This window comes from Callorhinus ursinus, unplaced genomic scaffold, assembly GCF_003265705.2.
Source record: "Callorhinus ursinus isolate GAN/ISIS: 27379988/994484 unplaced genomic scaffold, GSC_fseal_2.0 scaffold39, whole genome shotgun sequence".
Classification (NCBI taxonomy): Eukaryota; Metazoa; Chordata; class Mammalia; order Carnivora; family Otariidae; genus Callorhinus; species Callorhinus ursinus.
Genome location: NW_027397101.1, coordinates 22,545,701 through 22,566,247, shown reverse-complemented (window position 1 = coordinate 22,566,247; position 20,547 = coordinate 22,545,701). Strand labels below are relative to the sequence as shown.

Sequence of the window (20,547 nt, the reverse complement as noted above, 5' to 3'; positions counted from 1 at the left end):
CATCAAAGTCACTGGAGAACTCGTTAAAAAAAAAAAAAAAAACAGTAGCATAGATTTCATCTCTAGAGATTCTGATTTAGTAGCACAAGCTTTCCACCAACTTTTGAAGACCCTACCCTACACACTAAAAACTACCACCCTTCATTTTTCTGTGAAGTCCGTAACTTGGATATAGTAGCTAAGCCAACAAACTGAAAGAGAAAGAACTGTACTACAACTGAAGGTGTAAGTATAACATAATGAAACAAAGTCAGTGACATTCTTTTATTGGACCTGTGTTTCGACCATTTCAGACCGAAGTCATTCCATGTCAGTCTGTTTAAGCAAGCTAATTGCTCAAATGACCATTTATAAAAGTAGAGGCAGTGTGGCAGGCTCTGAAGCAAAAAAGAATGGTTCCCCTGAGAATATCTAAGCCATTAATGCTGAATTAGAACCCAGGGCAGGGCACCTGGGTGACTCAGATGGTTAAGTGTCTGCCTTCAGCTCAGGTCATGATCCCAGGGTCCTGGGATCGAGTCCCGCATCGGGCTCCCTGCTTCTTGGGAGCCTGCTTCTCCCTCTGCTTCTCTCTCTCTCTCTCTCCCTCTGTCTCTCATGAATAAATAAATAAAAAATCTTAAAAAAAAAAAAAAAAAAGAACCCAGGGCAATGCATTCCACCTTGCTATTATGAGAAAACGTTGGCCCACCTTTTCATAAAGCTCAAAAACCAGACCACAGGATCTATAGATAGTAAGAAGTCATGTAAATCATAAAAGTAATGTATACTCAAACATGAAAAAAAGCATGACGTCCAACTAATAGTACAGTCCACCAACTAATCCTTAACTATAAACGATAAAAAGTCTCCCAAACTTAAAACTGAAGAATTAGAGTGCATATATTATCTCCTTGAAATATTACTTCTGGATTTGCATGCATGTTACAGAGGTATTCTGAGTAATTGTGTACTTAGGTGGAGACTTACCAAATTCTTACAGTCTCAATCCCAAATATTTCTGAAGCAAGTTAACTGCCTTTCACTAACACGTGATTTTCATCATCTAGTCAAGATGAAGTGTAATCTGGAAAGTGTTTCCAAAAATGAGCCTCTTAGCGATATTTCATCTGAGGCAGTAAGAGGGTGAGATACTTCTGTTTTTCATCAATACATTTATATGGCACAGAGATGAGCTTAAGCATCACAGGTGACAACATCATTTTTGAGAAAAGTTTAATTCTGGGTCATTTAAGGATATATAATGAATAAAATCTTTTTAGAAATAAACATTTTAAATTCTTGGGAGGTACCCAAATAATGCTTTCAGTAAGACTGCAAAATCCAGAAAGCCTTTCAAACATTAATGCCATCTGGTCTACTACCCTGATTCAGTAATTCCCCCTCTATACCCCATGTCCCCATTTACCCCCCATTTACCCACCCCTTGTATAAGCTCAAACCAATATATTTTATTCACGGGAATGGTAGAATGGCACACAATCAGCATCATTTTAGTCATGTTATTATTTCCAGCTCAGTGGCACTGATTCAGATAAGCACAATTTGCAACCACCGAGCCCAGCTCTTCTGATGTTAACTGGCATCATTGAAACCCTCCCAGTGTCCAACTTGTTTGATCTTTTAAAGAATGCCCTGCGTTTGTGACTGAGAGCCGGAAACTCACGGCTGGATACCCTGAACAGCGTTCATGTTCACTCACAGACGACTCACATCAGTTCATAATCCTCAGAGACCATGAGGCCAATTCAAGAGAGAAAACCTTTCCTACCAAAATTCTTTAAGCACAACATCGACAGAAAATGGGATTAAGATCACGTATAAGGGGCAGGAGGAGCTCCTCAATGTTGTCACCTCAGAAGTTGAGATTATAAATATTTCAAAGCATCTTAAAAAGATCAGAGCAAATCTGGGTATGGTCAAGGGCAGCTGGCAAGGGAAAGAGGACTGAAGTGTAAAAGCAGCAACATGGGAGGGATCTGGGGGATGGCGGAAATAGGGGATGGAGACTAAAGAATACACTTAGGAGGAGCACTGAGTATGCAGAGGATTGTTGAATCACTATACCGTACACCTGAAACTAATAACAGCACTGGATTTTCACGATACTGGAAGGAAAATTAAAAACTTAATAAAAAAGAAGAAAAGCAAAAACAGGAAATGGCAAAATTTCAACACCTCAAATTCAAGATTTCCCATTATAAGTTTTGATACAGTGCTCAATTTGACATGATCTCTAAATACTTCTTTAAAAAAATAAAAATAAAAACAACCAATTAAATAGTGGGAAGCTGAAGTCTTTTCTAAAGAAAAAAAAAAACACCAATATTTTTATTTTCCCACACATTTCACATGGTGTATGTGTGCTGAACCGTACAAAAATAACACAGTTAAGATTTTATTTTGAAAATGAAAAACCATATTGAAACATCTACTTACGGGGTGACAAAGTAAATGTTATAATATCCCGCAAATGTTTAATAAAAGGCAGTTCCTGCTGTCCTTTTAAAGTTAAAAATAAGGCCAAACTACAACTGCAAGTGCAAAGGGTCATTGTGCTGTATATAAAAAGCTCAGCATGGAAATAGATTCAACAAATGTACAAAAAGCGTTTTCATGCCCAGAAAGAACTGAAGGCATCAAAAAACATGCCCCAACTACAAATAACATAGAGCTCAGTTCAAAAAGACCAGCAAATTCCTTCCCTAATGCATAGCAAATTAAACTTAATCAACTCCTCTGCAAGGTTGAACAGGCAATCCACCTTTAAATGTCCCCACAAACAAAACCTCAGAACAACAAAAGAGGTTCCAGAGTGTAATAAATACCGAATCCACAGTAGGCGACAGGATCCTTACTGTACACAGCTGGGAAAACCTGCCTTGGGACAATGGATCACATTTCCATATTAAATTATATTTATCACGCTGAAAAATGCTTAAACAAAATCCAGGATTTCTATTGGCCATTTCTGTACCACACTCACTCCCTAAAACCTTTCAAACCTGCTGCGTCCCATTGAAAATGGTTTCCACCCCATGGTGCTCCGAAGGAGCCGCTAGACAAAGAGCTGGGATGATGAAGAGAGGGCAGGACAACTACCTTCCCCCGTGATTTCAGAAAATAAATCAATAAAAGAGGATAGAATAGCCAAAACATAACCTTGGCATAGGGTATTTCCGGGAAAATCATTGCTGTGACAAATGGCCTGAAGTGAACTCTTCCAGGGGTCAAGAATCCCCAGGAAAGGCCCCTCCCCTCCTTATCTATTGCTCAATTGTACAATACTTGCTTTGAAAATACAACACCCTCTTGGAGCTCGGAAAGATGAAAGAGCTTTTCTTCATGATCCTGCAACGCCTATTAATTTTTGCTACAACAGACTCACAGCTGATTAAGAAAACAGAGGGCCAGCCTGGCCTCACAGTCCCATCTCAAGACTTGAGAGAGAAAATGTTAAAAGTGAATGAGCCCTGCTTTTCAGGACAGTGTATTGATTTTCATTTCTACACACCCCAGAGCTGTTGCCCCTCCAATGGTGGGCAATGTTTTTAGACTGCAAGTTGTTTTCCTCCTTGAGACCTCAGGAGCAATGCTACTAGATTCCTATGCACTTGCAGAATTATCTTTCCAAAATGTTATGACTCATTCACCACCTCGCAGAGCACAGGTTTAGAAATCAATGGCTTTAGCCACAAAACAAACTGTCCCAAAGTAGACTCACATTCTCATCACCATTGGCAAAGCAACACGATCGAATAGGAAAAGCACAAGAATTATAGTCAAACCACAAGCCGTTCAAATCTCCACGTTACCACATATTTCTACGTCAACTGGATATGACTTAGACTTCCTAGACTCACCAGCAAATATCACCTATATTATAAGGTGATCGTGAAGTTTCACTTAGAATATAATGGATGCCGAATGCCAAATATGGTAACTAGCATGAAAAATATAGCTTGTACAGTTTTGTTTTATAAAGTATAACAAATTCCTAAAAGTACAGATCTTAATCTTATAGTTCAATAAATTCTGACAGATGTACACACTGTTGTAACCACCACCCCGATCAAGATGGATAGACTGTGGAAGTAGAATGTGACCCACATATTCAATTTAAAATTTTCCAGCAACCACATTTTAAGAAGTTAAAGGAGACAGATGAAATTAACTTAAATATATTTTGTTTAACCCAATATACCCAAAATACTACCATTTCAATCTGGAGTTGATTTTAAAAATATTATCAATGTGGTATTTTACATGTTTTTCATAAGGCTTTGATCCACTGTATATTTGATGTTTGCAGCATATCATACTTTGAATTAGCCATAGTTCTAGTGCTTACTAGTCCCATGTAGCTAATAGCTACGATATTACCAGTGCAGGTATAGACCACACTCTGGAATTTCCTAAAGTCCCTTTCTACTCTGTCCTCCTCCCCATGCCAAGCCAACCACTATGCTGATTTGTCCCCATAGATTAAGTTTGCCTAATTTTGAATTTCATAAGAATGATATGTATGAGGGCGCCTGGGTGGCTCAGTTGGTTAAGCGACTGCCTTCGGCTCAGGTCATGATCCTGGAGTCCTGGGATCGAGTCCCACATCGGGCTCCCCGCTCAGCGAGGAGCCTGCTTCTCCCTCTGACCCTCCCCCCTCTCATGTACCCTCTCTCTCTCATTCTCACTCTCTCAAAATAAATAAATAAATCTTTAAAAAAAAATGATATGTATGGACTTTTTGTGACAGGCTTCTTTCAATGAGCATGTTCTTAAGATTCATCCCTGCTGTCCCGAGTAGCAGTGGTACATTCCTTTTTCTTGCTGAATAGCATTGCACTGCACAAATACACCACTATCTGTTCACCCACGGGCCAGCTGATGAGCATGGGTTGTTTGCAAATATGTTACCATTAGTAAAGCTGAACTGAACATTCTTATAGGAGTTTTTTGTGGACATGTTTTCATTTACTCAGGTAAATACCTAGAAGTGAAAATGCTGGATCATAAAGTAGGTTTATGTTCACCTTTACAAAAAAACCTGCTGGGGAGACTAAGTGGCTCAGTCAGTTAAGTAGCTGACATCCACTCAGGTCATGATCTCGGGGTCCTGGCAGCCCCATGTTGGGCTCCATGGTCAGCAGGGAGTCGGCTTGTCCCTCTGCCCCTCCCCCTGCTCGTACGCTCTCTCTTTCTCTCTCTAATAAATAAAATCTTAAAAAAAAAACTGCCAAATACTTTCCCACTGTGGTTTTATCACTTTATATTCTTGACAATCACATAGCAGACATTCATACCTTCTCTATTATTTGGTATTGACAGTCTTTTTAATTTTAGTGACTGCAGTGTTTCCCTATGACCAACAATGTGGACCTTTTTTCATGTTTACTAGCCAATCATAGAACAGCTTCCTTTTTGAAGCAAAGACAAACTTACATGAAATTACTTGTAATATTAAAAATAAGGGACACACTTGCAAGGACTACCTGGGTCAGGCAGGTAACGTAAATCTAGAAGCCAAAGGAACCACAGTAAATTAAAGCACACACTCGTCTAAAGGAAGCTGCTAAGTGCTACTTAACAGCAAGGGGTCACTGCCATGTGGACAAGCAAGCCAGGTACTGCAAGATATTCCTGCCTCACCAAGAGACAGTAGATACCTATATTTTCATTTTTCATTAATATTAGAATTTAAAATATTAATCCTATGATAATCAAATAAAATAGGCCATACGTTTTCAAACTCTGACTTATAGAAATGTCGGTTTTTATGAAGACAGACATCCTTAGTATGGTAAACAATACACCATTCAAGATTGTTATTAATTACTGGTCAAAGATGACACCTATTAAGGCAAGGGTTGGCAACTTCCCAAAGGCAGAGGAAATCATTTTGAGTAGCAAGGCAACAATGCCCCAAAGAAGGTTAGAAAGAAATAACTGGCCAGGGCAGCTCCCTCTTTCCTAGCAACCCTCCTATATGACCGAAGATATGCGACTATATTCTTATTCTTAAATGACTATCCACATCATAAACATTTTGTAAGAATGTAGGTAACAGCTAATAATGCTTCAGTGGCCATGCCTACCTAGGAGTATCTGCATTATTTGGAGAGAAGAAAACAAAGATGTTGTTGGTAAAACAATACAGCTCATTTGGACAACAGTCTGGTCATTACTCAAACAGCTAAACATGATTTAGCAATCCTACTCTTAGATATACAACCCAGAAGAATGAAATCTATGTCCATACAAGACCTTGTACATGAGGCACACCTGGGTGGCTCAGTCGGTTAAGCATCTGCCTTGGGCTCAGGTCAGGATCCTGGGGTCCCGAGATCGAGTGCCGAGGCGGGGGGGGGGGGGGGGTCCCTGCTCAGCAGGGAGTCTGCTTCTCCCTCTCCCTCTGACCCTCCCCTCCTTTTCGTGCACTCACTCTCACTCTCTCTCTCTCTCTCATAAATAAATTCTTTAAAAAAAAGACCTTGTACATGAATATTCATAGCAGAATTATTCATAATAGCCACAAAGTGGGGAAAAAACAAATGTCCATTACCTAATGAATGGATAAATAAAATGTGGTGTACCCATACAAAGCAGTATTACCCAGCTATAGAAAATAACGTATGGATACGTGCTACAGCACAGATGAGCCTTGAAAACACTATGCTAATGAAAAGCCAGTCACAAAAGGCCACATATTATATGGCTCCTTGTACATGAAATGTCCACAACAGGCAAATCTATAGAGACAGAAAATAGATTAATGGTTTCCTAAGGCTGGGGGGAGGGCACCTGGAGGGTGTGGGGTCATGAAAATATTCTAAAATTGATTGTGGAGATGGATGTACAACTTTGTGAATATTCAAGAAGTCACTGAATTGTACACTGCAAATGGGTGAAATGTAGACTATGTGAATTACATCTCAACAGGGCTGTTTAACAAGATAGCTTTCTTTGTAAACAAGAAAAAACTGAGAGCTAGAGGTGAGCCACAGAGCCCCTCTCTTCTAGACCCAGATGTTCTTTCCCTCTGCCACAGGGAACTTGCTGGGTGAGGTTTAGGGAAGGAGTCCTTTGCTGTCATCAATCTCTTCTCTCCCTTATTTCTGAATTTCAAATACATTTAGTGTACTTAACGCAGTGTTCTCCCCTACTAGACTGTGAATTCCTAGGCCAAACGTGTCTCATAAATCTTCACATCCAGAAAGCCTTGCACATCCTGGCTTAAATCGTCAATACTTTTATTTTAAGGTGAATACTTTTTTGTTTCCTGCCCAAGGAATCCTTGCCTACCATTCGCTGTGGTAGTGGCCACGGGGTTTAGGGGGTAAGCCATACCATTTCCTCCTCCCCTGCTCTCCTCCCCACCTCTACTCATCAGAAAATGAATAGATGACAACTTGGCAGAATCCTTCTGAAAGGCTACCAAGCTTTTCTATTTGCACCTTTTCTGGAACAGGCAACAGACTGCATGAGATTATGAGATAAATAGGATCTCTTGTACACTTAAACTCATAAATCTCTAAAGCAAAACAATGACATTTCTTAAATATAAAATAAAAGCAAACCAAAAAAAGCTGAAGTTTGGATTTAATATGATCGCAAACAAGATGAACTTTAAAAACACTTATAATAACAATACACAAATGATTAAAAAATAAAACTAATTAAGGGGTGCCTGGATGGCTCGGTCGGTTAAGCGTCTGACTTCGGTTCAGGTCATGATCTTGGGGTCCAGCCCTGTGTTGGGCTCTGAGCTCAGTGGGGAGCCTGCCTGTCTCTCTCCCTTTCTCTCTGCCCCTCCCCTCTCTTGTGCGTGCGTACACTCTCTCTCTCTAATAAATAAAATGTTTAAAAAATAAAAATTAAAAAAAATAAATTTAAAATACAGCTAACTTTTTACAACTTCTACTTTAAAACCCATACTGAATTAAATCACCACCTGCTTCCTTTATTAATAATTCTCCAAAGCCCTAAAGCTAAACCTACATTGGGCAAATTCACTATGAGGAAACAATTTAGATCTTTCCTTTCGTTAATGACAGCTTGTAATTTGGGGAAATAAGGGATTATGGGCTCCTGGTAGCAAGCACAATGATGGTAACAAGAAACGCTACCAAGGAGTTAATGAAGTGTGATGCAATTGAACTGTTCTCCCTAATAACAAATAATATGGTCTGAAACTTAGGTACAAATAGCTACATTCCACCTTTCTTTTTTTTTTTTTTTTTTAAGATTTTATTTATTTGTTTGACAGAGAGAGATACAGCAAGAGAGGGAACACAAGCAGGGGGAGTGGGAGAGGGAGAAGCGGGCTTCCCGCTGAGCAGGGAGTCCGATGCGAGGCTCGATCCCAGGACCCTGGGACCATGACCTGAGCCCAAGGCAGACGCCCAACGACTGAGCCACCCAGGCACCCCTACATTCCACCTTTCATGCTCAGGTAAACATGTAAAGTTACTACAAAAATAACTTAACTATTTAATAAGATCATAAAAATATCCTAAAAACTCTAAAATATTTATTCTAAGAAAATAATCCAAAACAAAGTTAAAACTTTACAAAGATAATTAATTCTCAGACTACTAATTATAAAGACAGAAAAGTTGGGGGGGCGGGCGCCTGTGTGGCTCAGGTCATGATCTCAGGGATTGAGTTCCCTGTCGGGCTCCGTGCTCAGTGAGGAGTCGGCTTGGGATTTTCTCTTTCCCTCTCCCTCTAAAATAATAAATCTTCTAAAAAATAAACAGAAAAAAGTGGAGAACAACTTAAAATCCAATCAAAAATGAATTATTTGTGGGGCACCTGGGTGGCTTAGTTGGTTGAGCAACCAACTCTTGGTTTCAGCTCAGGTCATGAACTTAGGGTTGTGAGACTGAGCCACCACACTGGGCTCTGCGCTCAGCACAGAGTCTGCTTGTCCCTCTCTCCCTCTGCTCCTCCCCCAACCCCCGCTCTCTCTTTCTCTTTCACTTTCTCTAATATATAAATTAATAAAATCTTTTAAAAAATTTTTTAAGAAATGAATTATTTGATTACTTATGATAATTTTACTCAATGGAATGTAAGTCAGTCATTAAAATACATGGCAATGGTGTGCCTGGGTGGCTCAGTCGGTTAAGTTTCTGCCTTCAGCTCAGGTCATGACCCCAGGGTCCTGGAATCAAGCCCTGCATCAGGCTCCCTGCTCAGTGGGGAGCCTGTTTCTCCCTCTCCCCCTGCTTGTGCTCTCTGTCAAATAAATAAATAAAATCTTTAAAAAAATGTTTTTAAATATGTAGCAACATCAAAGATATTTCTAGCAAAATGTAAAGTAAATAGAGAGGATGGAAATAAAATATGTATGTGTAAAAATACAATGGAAAGGAAAATGAACAAAATGAAAATGCTTTTCTGAAAAGTTGAAGGATACTATTTTTTCATTATTCAAAGTAAATGTGATACTATAAAAACCAAATGTCTTTAAAAGTGACATAAAAAAATTCAAAACATCTTTAAATTACAAAATCTAATTTTTAATCAGTAAAAACACTAAAAATTAATCTAGTTTAGCTCAAAACATCTTTTCATTAGGATCTTTATACAAACCCTAAATTATATAAACTCTTGCAGTAAACCAATCACAAAGGAAATGGAGAAGTGTGGGAAATGAGTCCAAATGTCATGCTCACAAAAAGATTTCCCCAGTAATATCACACCATAACTAGGTCAACTGAATACAAACATGACTAACAAAAAACACATAGTGGTCGTTTGTGAATTATCTCTCAACAAAGCTAGGGTTTTTTTAAAAAGTGATTAAGACATAGATTTTGAATTGAGCCAGACCTGGATATGAATCCTGACTCTACCACATGTTAGCTATATGACCTTGGGCAATTATTTAAATATGGTCAGCCTCCCAGAAGAAAACAGTACCTTTCATGTAGAGGGCTTCTTTTCATAAGATTAAATGAGATAATAAATATAATGACTGTAATATATAATGGTTACTGTATAGAAAACAGTAAAACAACAGAAGCTTACTAATACTATTATTAAAATGTCTCTAATAGTTTCCCATGAACTGAAATGAAAACATTCTGCTAATTTCAGTAAAAATAAAGAAAATGTAATAGGTAGACAAAGTGGTAAAATGGAACATACGAGTCTTTATCTGATATTTCATATGGTTTGATAAGCTCTCTCTGTAGTAAAAAGGTCCATAAAAAAGCTCATGATTTCCCAGTCTACTTTGATGTATGAGAACAAAACTGTTTTAACTAATCATTCCTATAGGAACAAAATGTAACTTGGCTGACAAGGCTAGTTAAAAGCTATGAAGAAGAGAATATTCAAAGGATCACAATAGACATTTCTCCAAAAAGATATACAAGTGGCTAAGAAACACAAGAGAAGACACTCAATATCATTAATCATCAGGGAAATGCAAATCAAAGCCTTACGAGATACCACTTCACACTCACTAGGATGGCTACAGTTAGAAAAAAGAAAAGGCAGCTAAGAAGTGTTGCTAAGGATGAGGAGAAATTAAAATCTTCATACACTGCTGATGGGAATGCAAAATGGTGCAGCCACTTTGGAAAACAGTCTGGCCATTTCTTAAATGGTTAAACACAGAGTAAGCATGTGACCCAGCAATTCCATTCCTAGGTGTATACCTCCCCAAAATGAAAACATATGTCTATGCCAAAATCTGTACACAAATGTTCATAGCAGCATTATTCACAATAGACCAAAAAAAAGGAAAAATCCAAAAGTTCATTAACTGAAAGATGGATAAAATGTAGAATTGCCATATAGAATATGATCTGACCATAAAAAGAAATGAAGTACTGATACATGATACAACATTGATGAACCCTGAAAACATGTTAAGTAAAAGAAGCCAGTCACAAAAAAACAATATATTGTATGATTCCATTTATATAAACTGTCCAGAATAGGCAAATCCATAGAGACAGAAAGGAGATTCATGGTTGCCTAGAGCCTAGAGCTAGGGCAAATGTGAGGGGTTGGGGGGTGATAACTAAAGGGTACAAGGTTTTTTTGTGGAGGTGGTGAAATTTTCTAAAATTGATTATGGTGATGGCTGCAGAACTCTGAAAATATGCTAAAATCCATCAAATTGTAAACATTTAAACGAATGAAAGGAATAGTATGTGATTTAAGCTTAATAAAACTTTTTTTTAAAAGAGAATATTGTTTCTCAGAGACATAACTTTATATTAAGTCAAAAAAGAAATGGGGCACCTGGGTGGTGCAGTTGGTTAAGCGACCCACTCTTGATTTCAGTTCAGGTCATGATCTTAGGGTTGTGAGATCAAACCCTGAGTAGGGCTCTGTTCTCAGCATGGAGTCTGCTTAAGATTCTCTCTCTCCTTCTCCCTCTGCTCCCTCCCCCACTTACATGCACAAGCTTGCTTTCTCTCTCAAATAAATAAATCTTTTTTAAAAAGAAGAAAATTAAGGAATATGGGGATGGAATGGGGCAAAAAGTGTTCAGATGAGATGAGAAAGCTGAATGGAAAAAATATGGACAAGATAATGCATGAATATTAATTTTCCTTTGAAAATGGCAAACCCTCTGCTTAAAGCCAAAGAAAGGTACTTCTTTCAGTGCTCATATTTTTCAAAGGAAGGAAGTCTCAAAATAAAAGAATATCAGACTTGGAGAGAATCTTGGATCTACTTTACTTCTCTTTCATTTATGAGTCATGTGATCTTGGAAAGTTACTTAAATTGCCAGAGCCACTGTTTCTTCAGTATAAAATGAATCCCCATTATCACAAAATGTCCAAATTCATATTAGGTACCCCAGAAATATTAGCTGTAACTTGTAAAAAGTAGTTCAGCCATTAAAAAGAAAAAAAAAGTGTGAAGTCCTGAATCAATATACCAATAACGTTAAGGAAAGAATAAGTTTCTTTTCCAGTTCCAAAATGGAAACTACATAATTGTCTTTATGGTTAACCAAGATTCCTAGAACTTCCCCTTATGTGTTTTGTTTAGTAAAGCAGCATCGAAGAAACCCATGTTGGAAACACAATCTTCACCTTCATAGAGTTGGCCTTGACATGGAATCCATCCTTTCAATCTCTCATTGGAGACCATGATAAATGATTAAGGAGGAGGAATTGCAGGCTTAATCTGACCCGCCAGGAAAATTAATTTCATAATTGTGACTCTAAAACTGAGGAGTCCAGTGTCGACCTTAAAAAAAGAGCTCTACTTACTATACAAAAGGCAAGGATGGGAAAGCCCAGCGAAATCCAATTGGGGATGCTTTTCCAAATGAAGCATTTTCTAAAATATAGGGTTATTCAATTTTACTCTTTTCCTTATTGGTTATTAAAACTTCATTGTTTTCAGCTTTCTGTATTCTTAATTATATTTGACAGTCAAGGATCTAAAAAGCAGTGGATAGACAAATTACTACCAAACGCTACTGGGAAATAGATTTATAACTATGCTGAATATTTTCATTCTTGAAACTCTTGGCAACCATCAATTGCTTCACACATGATATCAATTAGAAGACAGAATAAACGGCCTCAAAGAATGCATGCTGGCAAAAAAAAAAAAAAAAAAAAAAAAAAGATTAGCCCGAAATTAGTAAATGTGTCCTGGCAAGAGCCACCAAATTGAGTGTATTTTGCAACCCCCACACACATCACAGGACATAATGGCAGCTGCTTCACAAATAATGAACACATACAAAAAAAGCTTGGAATGGCTTAAACAAAACACAAAGATCAATTACCACCATCAAGGTTCATCAAGGGGAAATAGATTATTTCTATTTATTTAAATGAACATAAAGCTATTTATTATAAAACATTTTTTAAAAAGAGAATTTCGATCGCCAAAATCAACTGTGATGCAGTCAGTTTCAACAAATTCCACAACTCAGAAAAAAAAATTATTCCACAACTCAGGACACTCGTACTATCTATAAGGAAAGATGGTAAATAACTATGTACCTCTGGTAAGGGTCAATAAAATAGTGAGTTTATTCTCTAAGACAAGAAAGGTGAAAAATAAGGGATAAGAAAATAAGCATTCTCTATAAAAAATGAAGTTAAGTGACTGCCAGTATTGCTTTATGATTTATTAGTAGTGATCTTAATACAAAAAGGATTTGAAAAGGCTACATCTATTTGTTCAAAAGACAAGGTGGATTTATTTCATTGGCAATCTGTCAGCTGAAGTTCTTTAAAAGTGAATTTTTTAAAGGTTTTATTTATTTACTTATTTATTTGAGAGAGAGATAGAGTGCGCACACAAGCGGGGCAGGGGAGGAGCAGAGGGAGAGGGTCAAGCAAACTAAGTGCTGAGTGCAGAGCCCAACACGGGGCTTGATCTCACAACCCTGAGATCATGACCTGAGCCAAAACCAAGAGTCAGATGCTCAACCAACTGAGCCACCCAGGTGCCCCTTAAAAGTGAAATCTTGATAAAAACACCATATGGGATTTGGATTTCATAACACGAAAGGAAACAGAAGGGGTTGGAATGAAACACAATGGAAAAGAGAAATGCCTTTAACCAAGAAGAAGGAGTATTAAGGTATGAAAATAAGACACAGGCCTCATTAAATAAAATACCTAGACATGATGTCTCAATTCCTCTACAAGAGAATGGAATGCAAGAAGCAAAGTGGCTGCTGTGGGTGGAACATTTGGAACATCCCCTCCAAAATTCGTATATTGAAATCGTAATTCTCAAGGGGGTAGTTTTTAGGAGCTGGGATCTTTGGGGGATGACCTGGTTATGAGGGCAGAGCCTTCATGATCGGGATTGGTGACCACATAAAGAGTCTCCAGAGAGCTCTCCTGCCCCTGCAGCTATGTGAGGTTAAAGCTGTCTATAAAGATGGCCGTCTAGGAACCAAGATGGAGGCCCTCACCAGACAATGAATATACCAGCACCTTGAGCTCAAACTTACCAACCTCCAGACCGTGAGAAATAAATGTTTGTTAATGAGCTACCCAGTTTACGTTATGTTGTAATACAGCAGCCTAAATGGATTTCGATCCTATTTAGTAAAATCCTCTGGGTAGTAGTTTGGATTGGAGGAACAGACTTCAACAATCCTAAATTGTCTCCTTTAAGTATTGAAAGAAGTAACAAGAGCTTCAGCATTGGAAGGATAGGGTACCATCTGTAGGAAGAAATTAAGTCACTGTCCTGTATTATGTGAGCTTTCAGGAAAAGACTAAAAACAAAAAACTACTTAGAACCTCCTTAATGGCACTCACTATATCCAACTGTGTACCAATTTTTCAGGAGCAAACTCAACATTTAAAGAGCACCTATGTGGGCAGACGTTATGCTAGGTTTCTTTTATTTTTTGGGTAATCTTTTATCTTCATTTAATGAACTAGTAGCTCAGAGGTTAAGTAAACTAACCAAAGGACAGGAAGCTAATAACTGGTATATATCAGGTACAGTCCCACAACTGCCCCAAAACAAAGATGCTTCCCGCCACATCCGGTACATTTTTCCTATCTCCAGTACTAACTACAGTTAATGATATCTCAGAGAAAATGGAATGAGAAAAATCAGCAGCACACACTGAGCATTTCTTATGAGTTAATAAGGATCTACAAACAACAGAGCCATGTAGTAACAGCGGAGGATGAGTGGAAAACACAATGGAATTATAGACACAGTAAGACATAATTACCATTTGTTAGAGGGAAAAAGTTAATTCTGGAAATGACTTGATTCCTGTTTGGAAAAAATAATGAAAAGGAAATAGTCCAAAATGGTAACACTGATCACCACTTGGAGGTGAAAGTATAGAATTCTCTCTTCTCTCAAAGCTTCTATTAAAAACTCATTTCAAATAAATAAATAAATAAAATCTTAAAAAACTAATAACTCATTTCAAAATGAGGTTTACAATTATTTACCATGAAAGCAAGATCATTATTAAAGTGACACTTTCCAATTCCAGATGACTAATTGAAGCAATAAAAACCAAAAGTCCTTGGTTTTGTGTAGTTGGCCCCTGGTGTAACAGCCCTCTGCTATGAAATCCAAACAGCTTTGTCCATCACTGGGCCCATGGTCTACAAGCATTATCCTCAGCACACACTGGTTCCTAAACAGTGATGATGCTCACTCTCTGCTAAAATAAGTGTCTACCCAAAAGAACAGTTTAGTCTCCTACCAAGATCCTGAGTAAACCTCCCTCGAAGGTCCGTTTTCCTCATCTATAAAATGGTGTTATAATCCTCATATTGCAGAATTAATGAGGAGCATAAATGGAAAGTACTTAGCACAAGAACACGAGCAGAGTCATTGCCTGTATTATTATATTCATTATCATATCAACCATAATTGCCAACACTAACAGATTTCCACTTAGTCTCCTTCACTAAAAGACTCCAATTGTCTAAGTATGTCTCACTGTGTCAAAAACTTTGGTTAGGTTGATCAGTGATCTTTGACATAATTATCCCATTTCTCCAAGACGGTTAAGATTCTCTCTGCTGTGTTGTCACGTGGGGAGCAGCCTCAAGTTCAGACAATGTTTAGAGGTGCAAGTCTAACATCAATCCATCCTACCCAAACTGATCACTAAGAGCCAACAATAATTTTTGCTGGTTATAAAACTGCCACAGGTGTATGCCAATCTCTTCGCTTCATGAGCAGATTTATTCAAGAGATCTCCTAGGAGCATAACTTTCCCATCTCTGTTAACAAAAAAAAAAATAAGAAGAAGAAGAATAACAAAGGAAAACATAGAGTGGTTGTCTTTAGCCTCTAGACAATGTCCACAGGGCCAGATGTTTCTAGACTCCCCTCTAGAAAGAATTTGGAAAGTAGGTCTTGCTTTGCTTCCCAAATAAAAACCTCTGGGAATGAATACTCAAATACTCAATTAAATGAATCTAAACTTACAACCCTGTAACTACTACGGCTTGGACAATAGTTTCTTCAAAATGATCCAAAACAATGTTAAAAAGCCTACCTCCGCTTGGCAGAGCGCATGAAGACCCTGGAGGACCAAGGCTGCTGGAGTGGCTTGATCAGGTTTGGTGCATTCATTCAACACCTGGGAAGCGGCTGCCAACATATCCGCACCATGCTGGTAGGGCCTACAAGAAACAATAGTTTAGAAACAAGATTAAAGCCAAAGAGCACACTCCCCCTCTCCCAGGACTTTTGCCTGAGCAAACGGCATTAGTGCTTTTCTTTACCCTTATGTCCATTAAATGTTGACCCTCAAATACTAACATATGTTTTCTGCCAAGATTTGCCTCATCGTCGTTCCTGCTGTAACATAAGGCTCGTTGTTGATAAAGAAATATTATCCAGGCAAGAGGACACTTGGTAACAAATTTTCTTCTCCCTAAACTGTAAATCCTATGGCCTGAATGGACAAAAAATTCAAGTCTATAATAATGGTGAGAAGAACTGACTTACCTCATTGAGATTATCAGTAAAGATAGAGCTATTCCTGCCTGCCGGGTGCTCTGGTATCAGCCACTGACTACAAAGGCAGGGACTGGAGATGAGAAGATAATTTATTATAGCAGTGATATGCAGGTGATTACACCTATCACAATAATGGTGCCGATGATGATGATGATAAAAGTAATGACATGAATTATAACTGACGAAACACCCATCTCACACCAGGCACTACACCGGATTCACTCACTCCTCCTCCTCCCCTTCCTCCCCGCTCTCTATTCCACATGCAGTGTGCTATCCCCAGAATGATATTAACTTCTCAAAGAAATGCTCAGGTCCATCCTTGGCTTTCCTTGTCACCGCTGAGTGATATAATGGTTTTCTCGAACAAACTACTAGCTGATGAAATTGCCTGGTTGGATTCTACTGTTTCACTATCAGACGGTAATCATTTTCCAAAACTGGAAAATTTTGGCAGACCTTGAGGTGGAATACTGAATAAGTTATCAACAGACGCTGACCTGCTCTGATATTTAACCTCTCCTGAAGCTGAGCTTTAGGTGTGTAAAATCAAAATGTCGGCTAATAATCCTTCATCTCTAAAATGTTTTCCATTCCAGTAGCTTCAGAGAATCCACACTCCCAGGTCTTAGGTTTCATGTGTGTGACTTGTAGAGTGAGGTTATGCTGGTGTTGCCAAAGGCTGAAGCTTAGAAAAGAGGCAGAACTGCTGAGGTTTAGATACATCCTGATCCCAGATTTGAAACAAGAATCATCCACGTTATTGGCTTTAGGATTAATCCCTAAACTACAACAGCAGAGTCACCTCCCTAATACCTTCGTGTCTTCCTCAAATCTAGGGCATATATGGGGATTCAAGATCAAGCCTTCCTTGTAATAATTCCTAGTAATAAATTCCAGGCAATGAGTCACAAATAAGATCTTCCCTATTCAAACTCCTATAACAATCAGACATAACATAGGGAAAATATAAGAAAGAACAGCTGACTACAGGGACAGCTGGGTGGCTTAGTCGGTCCGTTAAGCAACTGCCTTTGGCTCAGGTCATGATCTCAGGGTCCTGGGATCAAGCCCCACATTGGGCTCCCAGCTCAGCAGGGAGCCTGCTTCTCCCTCTGCTTGTGCTCTCTCTCACTCTGACAAAAAAATATAAATAAAATCTTAAGAAAAAACAAACAAACAAAAAACAGTTGAATATAGTCCACTGCTTAGGTTTCAGAGATTAGTATACCAAAAAAAAAAATAAAATAAAAAACATAGCATCACATTTATTATAATATTAAATTATTATCCAGACGAGGATACAAATGTCCTATAAACTAGATACAAGGCTAGATCTGAAATATAAAGGACATGCTTGCTTCTCAAAGTTATTATCCAATCAGACCTAAACGTGAGACAGGAGTCCATCAAAATCCTAAAGGAGAATACAGGTAGCAACCTCTTCGACCTCAGCCGCAGCAACTTCTTCCTAGAAACATCGCCAAAGGCATGGGAAGCCAGGGCAAAAATGAACTATTGGGATTTCATCAAGATAAAAAGCTTTTGCACAGCAAAAGAAACAGTCCACAAAACCAAATGACAACCGACAGAATGGGAGAAAATATTTGCAGATGACTTATCAGATAAAGGGCTAGTATCCAAAATCTATAAAGAACTTATCAAACTCAACACCCAAAGAACAAATAATCCAATCAAGAAATGGGCAGAAGACATGAACAGACATTTTTCCAAAGAAGACATCCAAATGGCCAACAGACACATGAAAAAGTGCTCAACATCACTCGGCATCAGGGAAATGCAAATCAAAACCTCAATGAGATACCACCTCACACCCGTCAGAATGGCTAAAATTAACAAGTCAGGGAACGACAGATGTTGGCGGGGATGTGGAGAAAGGGGAACCCTCCTACACTGTTGGTGGGAATGCAAGCTGGTGCAACCCCTCTGGAAAACAGTATGGAGGTTCCTCAAAAAGTTGAAATTAGAGCTACCGTTCGATCCAGCAATTGCACTACTGGGTATTTACCACAAAGATACAAATGTAGGGACCCGAAGGGGTACGTGCACCCCAATGTTTATAGCAGCAATGTCCACAATAGCCAAACTGTGGTAACAGCCAAGATGTCCATCGACAGATGAAAGGATAAAGAAGATGTGGTATATATACACAATGGAATATTATGCAGCCATCAAAAGGAATGAGATTTTGCCATTTGCAACGACATAGATGGAACTGGAGGGTGTTATGCTTAGTGAAATAAGTCAATCAGAGAAAGACATGTATCATATGACCTCACTGATATGAGGAATTCTTAATCTCAGGAAACAAACTGAGTGTTACTGGAGTGGTTGGGGGTGGGAGGGATGGGGTGGCTGGGTGAGAGACATTGGGGAGGGTATGTGCTATGGTGAGCGCTGTGAATTGTGTAAGACTGTTGAATCACAGATCTGTACTTCTGAAACAAATAACGCAACATATTTTAAGAAAAAAGAAGAAGATAACAGGAGAGGAAGAATGAAGGGGAGTAAGTCAGAGGGGGAGAGGAACCATGAGAGATGATGGACTCTGAAAAACAAACTGAGGGTTCTAGAGGGGAGGAGGGTAGGGGAATGGGTTAGCCTGGTGATGGGTATTAAAGAGGGCACATTCTGCGTGGAGCACTGGGTGTTATGAACAAACAATGAATCATGGAACACTGCATCAAAAACTAATGATGTAATATATGGTGATTATCATAACAATAAAAAAATTTTAAAAAAAAAGATAAACTGAGGCATGTTAAAAAAAAAAAGTTATTATCCAATCATACTAAGTTCTACTATCAGAAAACAGGAACTGAAAATTAATTTATTCTTACTCAAATATCCTCTGCCTATCATTCCTAGTTTCTTGCTTGCAATAAAAAAACTGAAAGCAAAAGAATGCATCATGATATCCATTCCCAAGGATTAAGCGGATCTTACCTTTGCTTACATATGTCTCTGATTGATGCTGCTTTGGCAATGAGTTTTTCCCACTGGACTTCCTTGCCCACAGACAGAGAAGGGACATCAGACAAGGCCATGAAACGTTGCAGTTCAGGGTAGACACGGTCCTAAGAAGGTAATTTCATAAAAAAGGTAATTTCCCAACTTGAGTTGAATAATCATTTTACATAGCATTTTTACCTCCAAATCCCATATTTGCATCACTAATTATAATGCATTTCTTCTAATCAGCAGAGAAGAATGCTTTTGTGATTGCTAGGGATTTTCTTACAGGCCCATGTACTGTTCATTTCATAAGACAAGAAAAAGGTGGCTGAATCTCACCCTAATTACAAAGGCTCTAATCACATGTAATCATATTTCTATTACTTTTTCCATGCAGATGGAAATATAAATTTCAGAATTAACAAAATAAGTTTTTTTTCTGTTCTCAATTTCTCTTTGAGAGTCAATCACAACTGACTGCATTACAGATCAAAAGCATCACACTAAACCAAAATTTCTGAATGCAATCACTGATGCCATGCCTTAACACTATTATATCAAAGCAATGTCACACACACTGACAAAACTAATTTGCTTTGGTGAAAGGAACGCGTTTAATACACAAGTTTATCTCGGGCGCCTGGGTGGCTCAGTCGTTAAGCGTCTGCCTTCGGCTCAGGTCATGATCCCAGGGTCCTGGAATCGAGTCCCACATCGGGTTCCCTGCTCGGCGGGAAACCTGCTTCTCCCTTTCCCACTCTCCCTGCTTGTGTTCTCTCTCGCTCGCTGTCTCTCTCTCTCTCTGTTAAAAAATGAATAAAATCTTTAAAAAAAAAAATACACAAGTTCATCTCTAAGCTTACCTGCTTTTCCCACAAAGATGTCAACAAGCGCAGAGTGACAGCTCTTAGTTGTGGAGTGGTTCCAAGAAGCTGGATCACTCGCAGAATCTGTCCTATACACACCTAGAAAATATTGAAGAAATTTTGGCTTCACAAATGTAAAAGTAGGTAATCCCAAGGTGACCAAAAGAATGTGAAAATCCCTTATTATAAAGACCGAAATGGAAGCTAACAACAATATGACCCATCCTCTCAGAGGTGGGGGATAGCTTGG

The 20,547-nt window shown here is 38.6% G+C and overlaps 1 protein-coding gene across 5 annotated transcripts in view; it reads right to left on the bottom strand.

Moving 5' to 3' along the window:
* Positions 1-20,547, bottom strand: part of FOCAD (focadhesin) — a 307,583-nt gene that overhangs the window by 137,515 nt on the left and 149,521 nt on the right. For all 5 annotated transcript variants that reach the window (XM_025887857.2, XM_073880862.1, XM_073880859.1 and 2 more), the window contains 3 exons: positions 20,295-20,396; positions 19,423-19,553; positions 15,989-16,115 (listed from right to left, as the gene is read on the bottom strand). In XM_025887857.2, the coding sequence (XP_025743642.1) occupies positions 15,989-16,115; positions 19,423-19,553; positions 20,295-20,396 (360 nt within the window). The remainder of the gene's footprint in view (positions 1-15,988; positions 16,116-19,422; positions 19,554-20,294; positions 20,397-20,547) is intronic.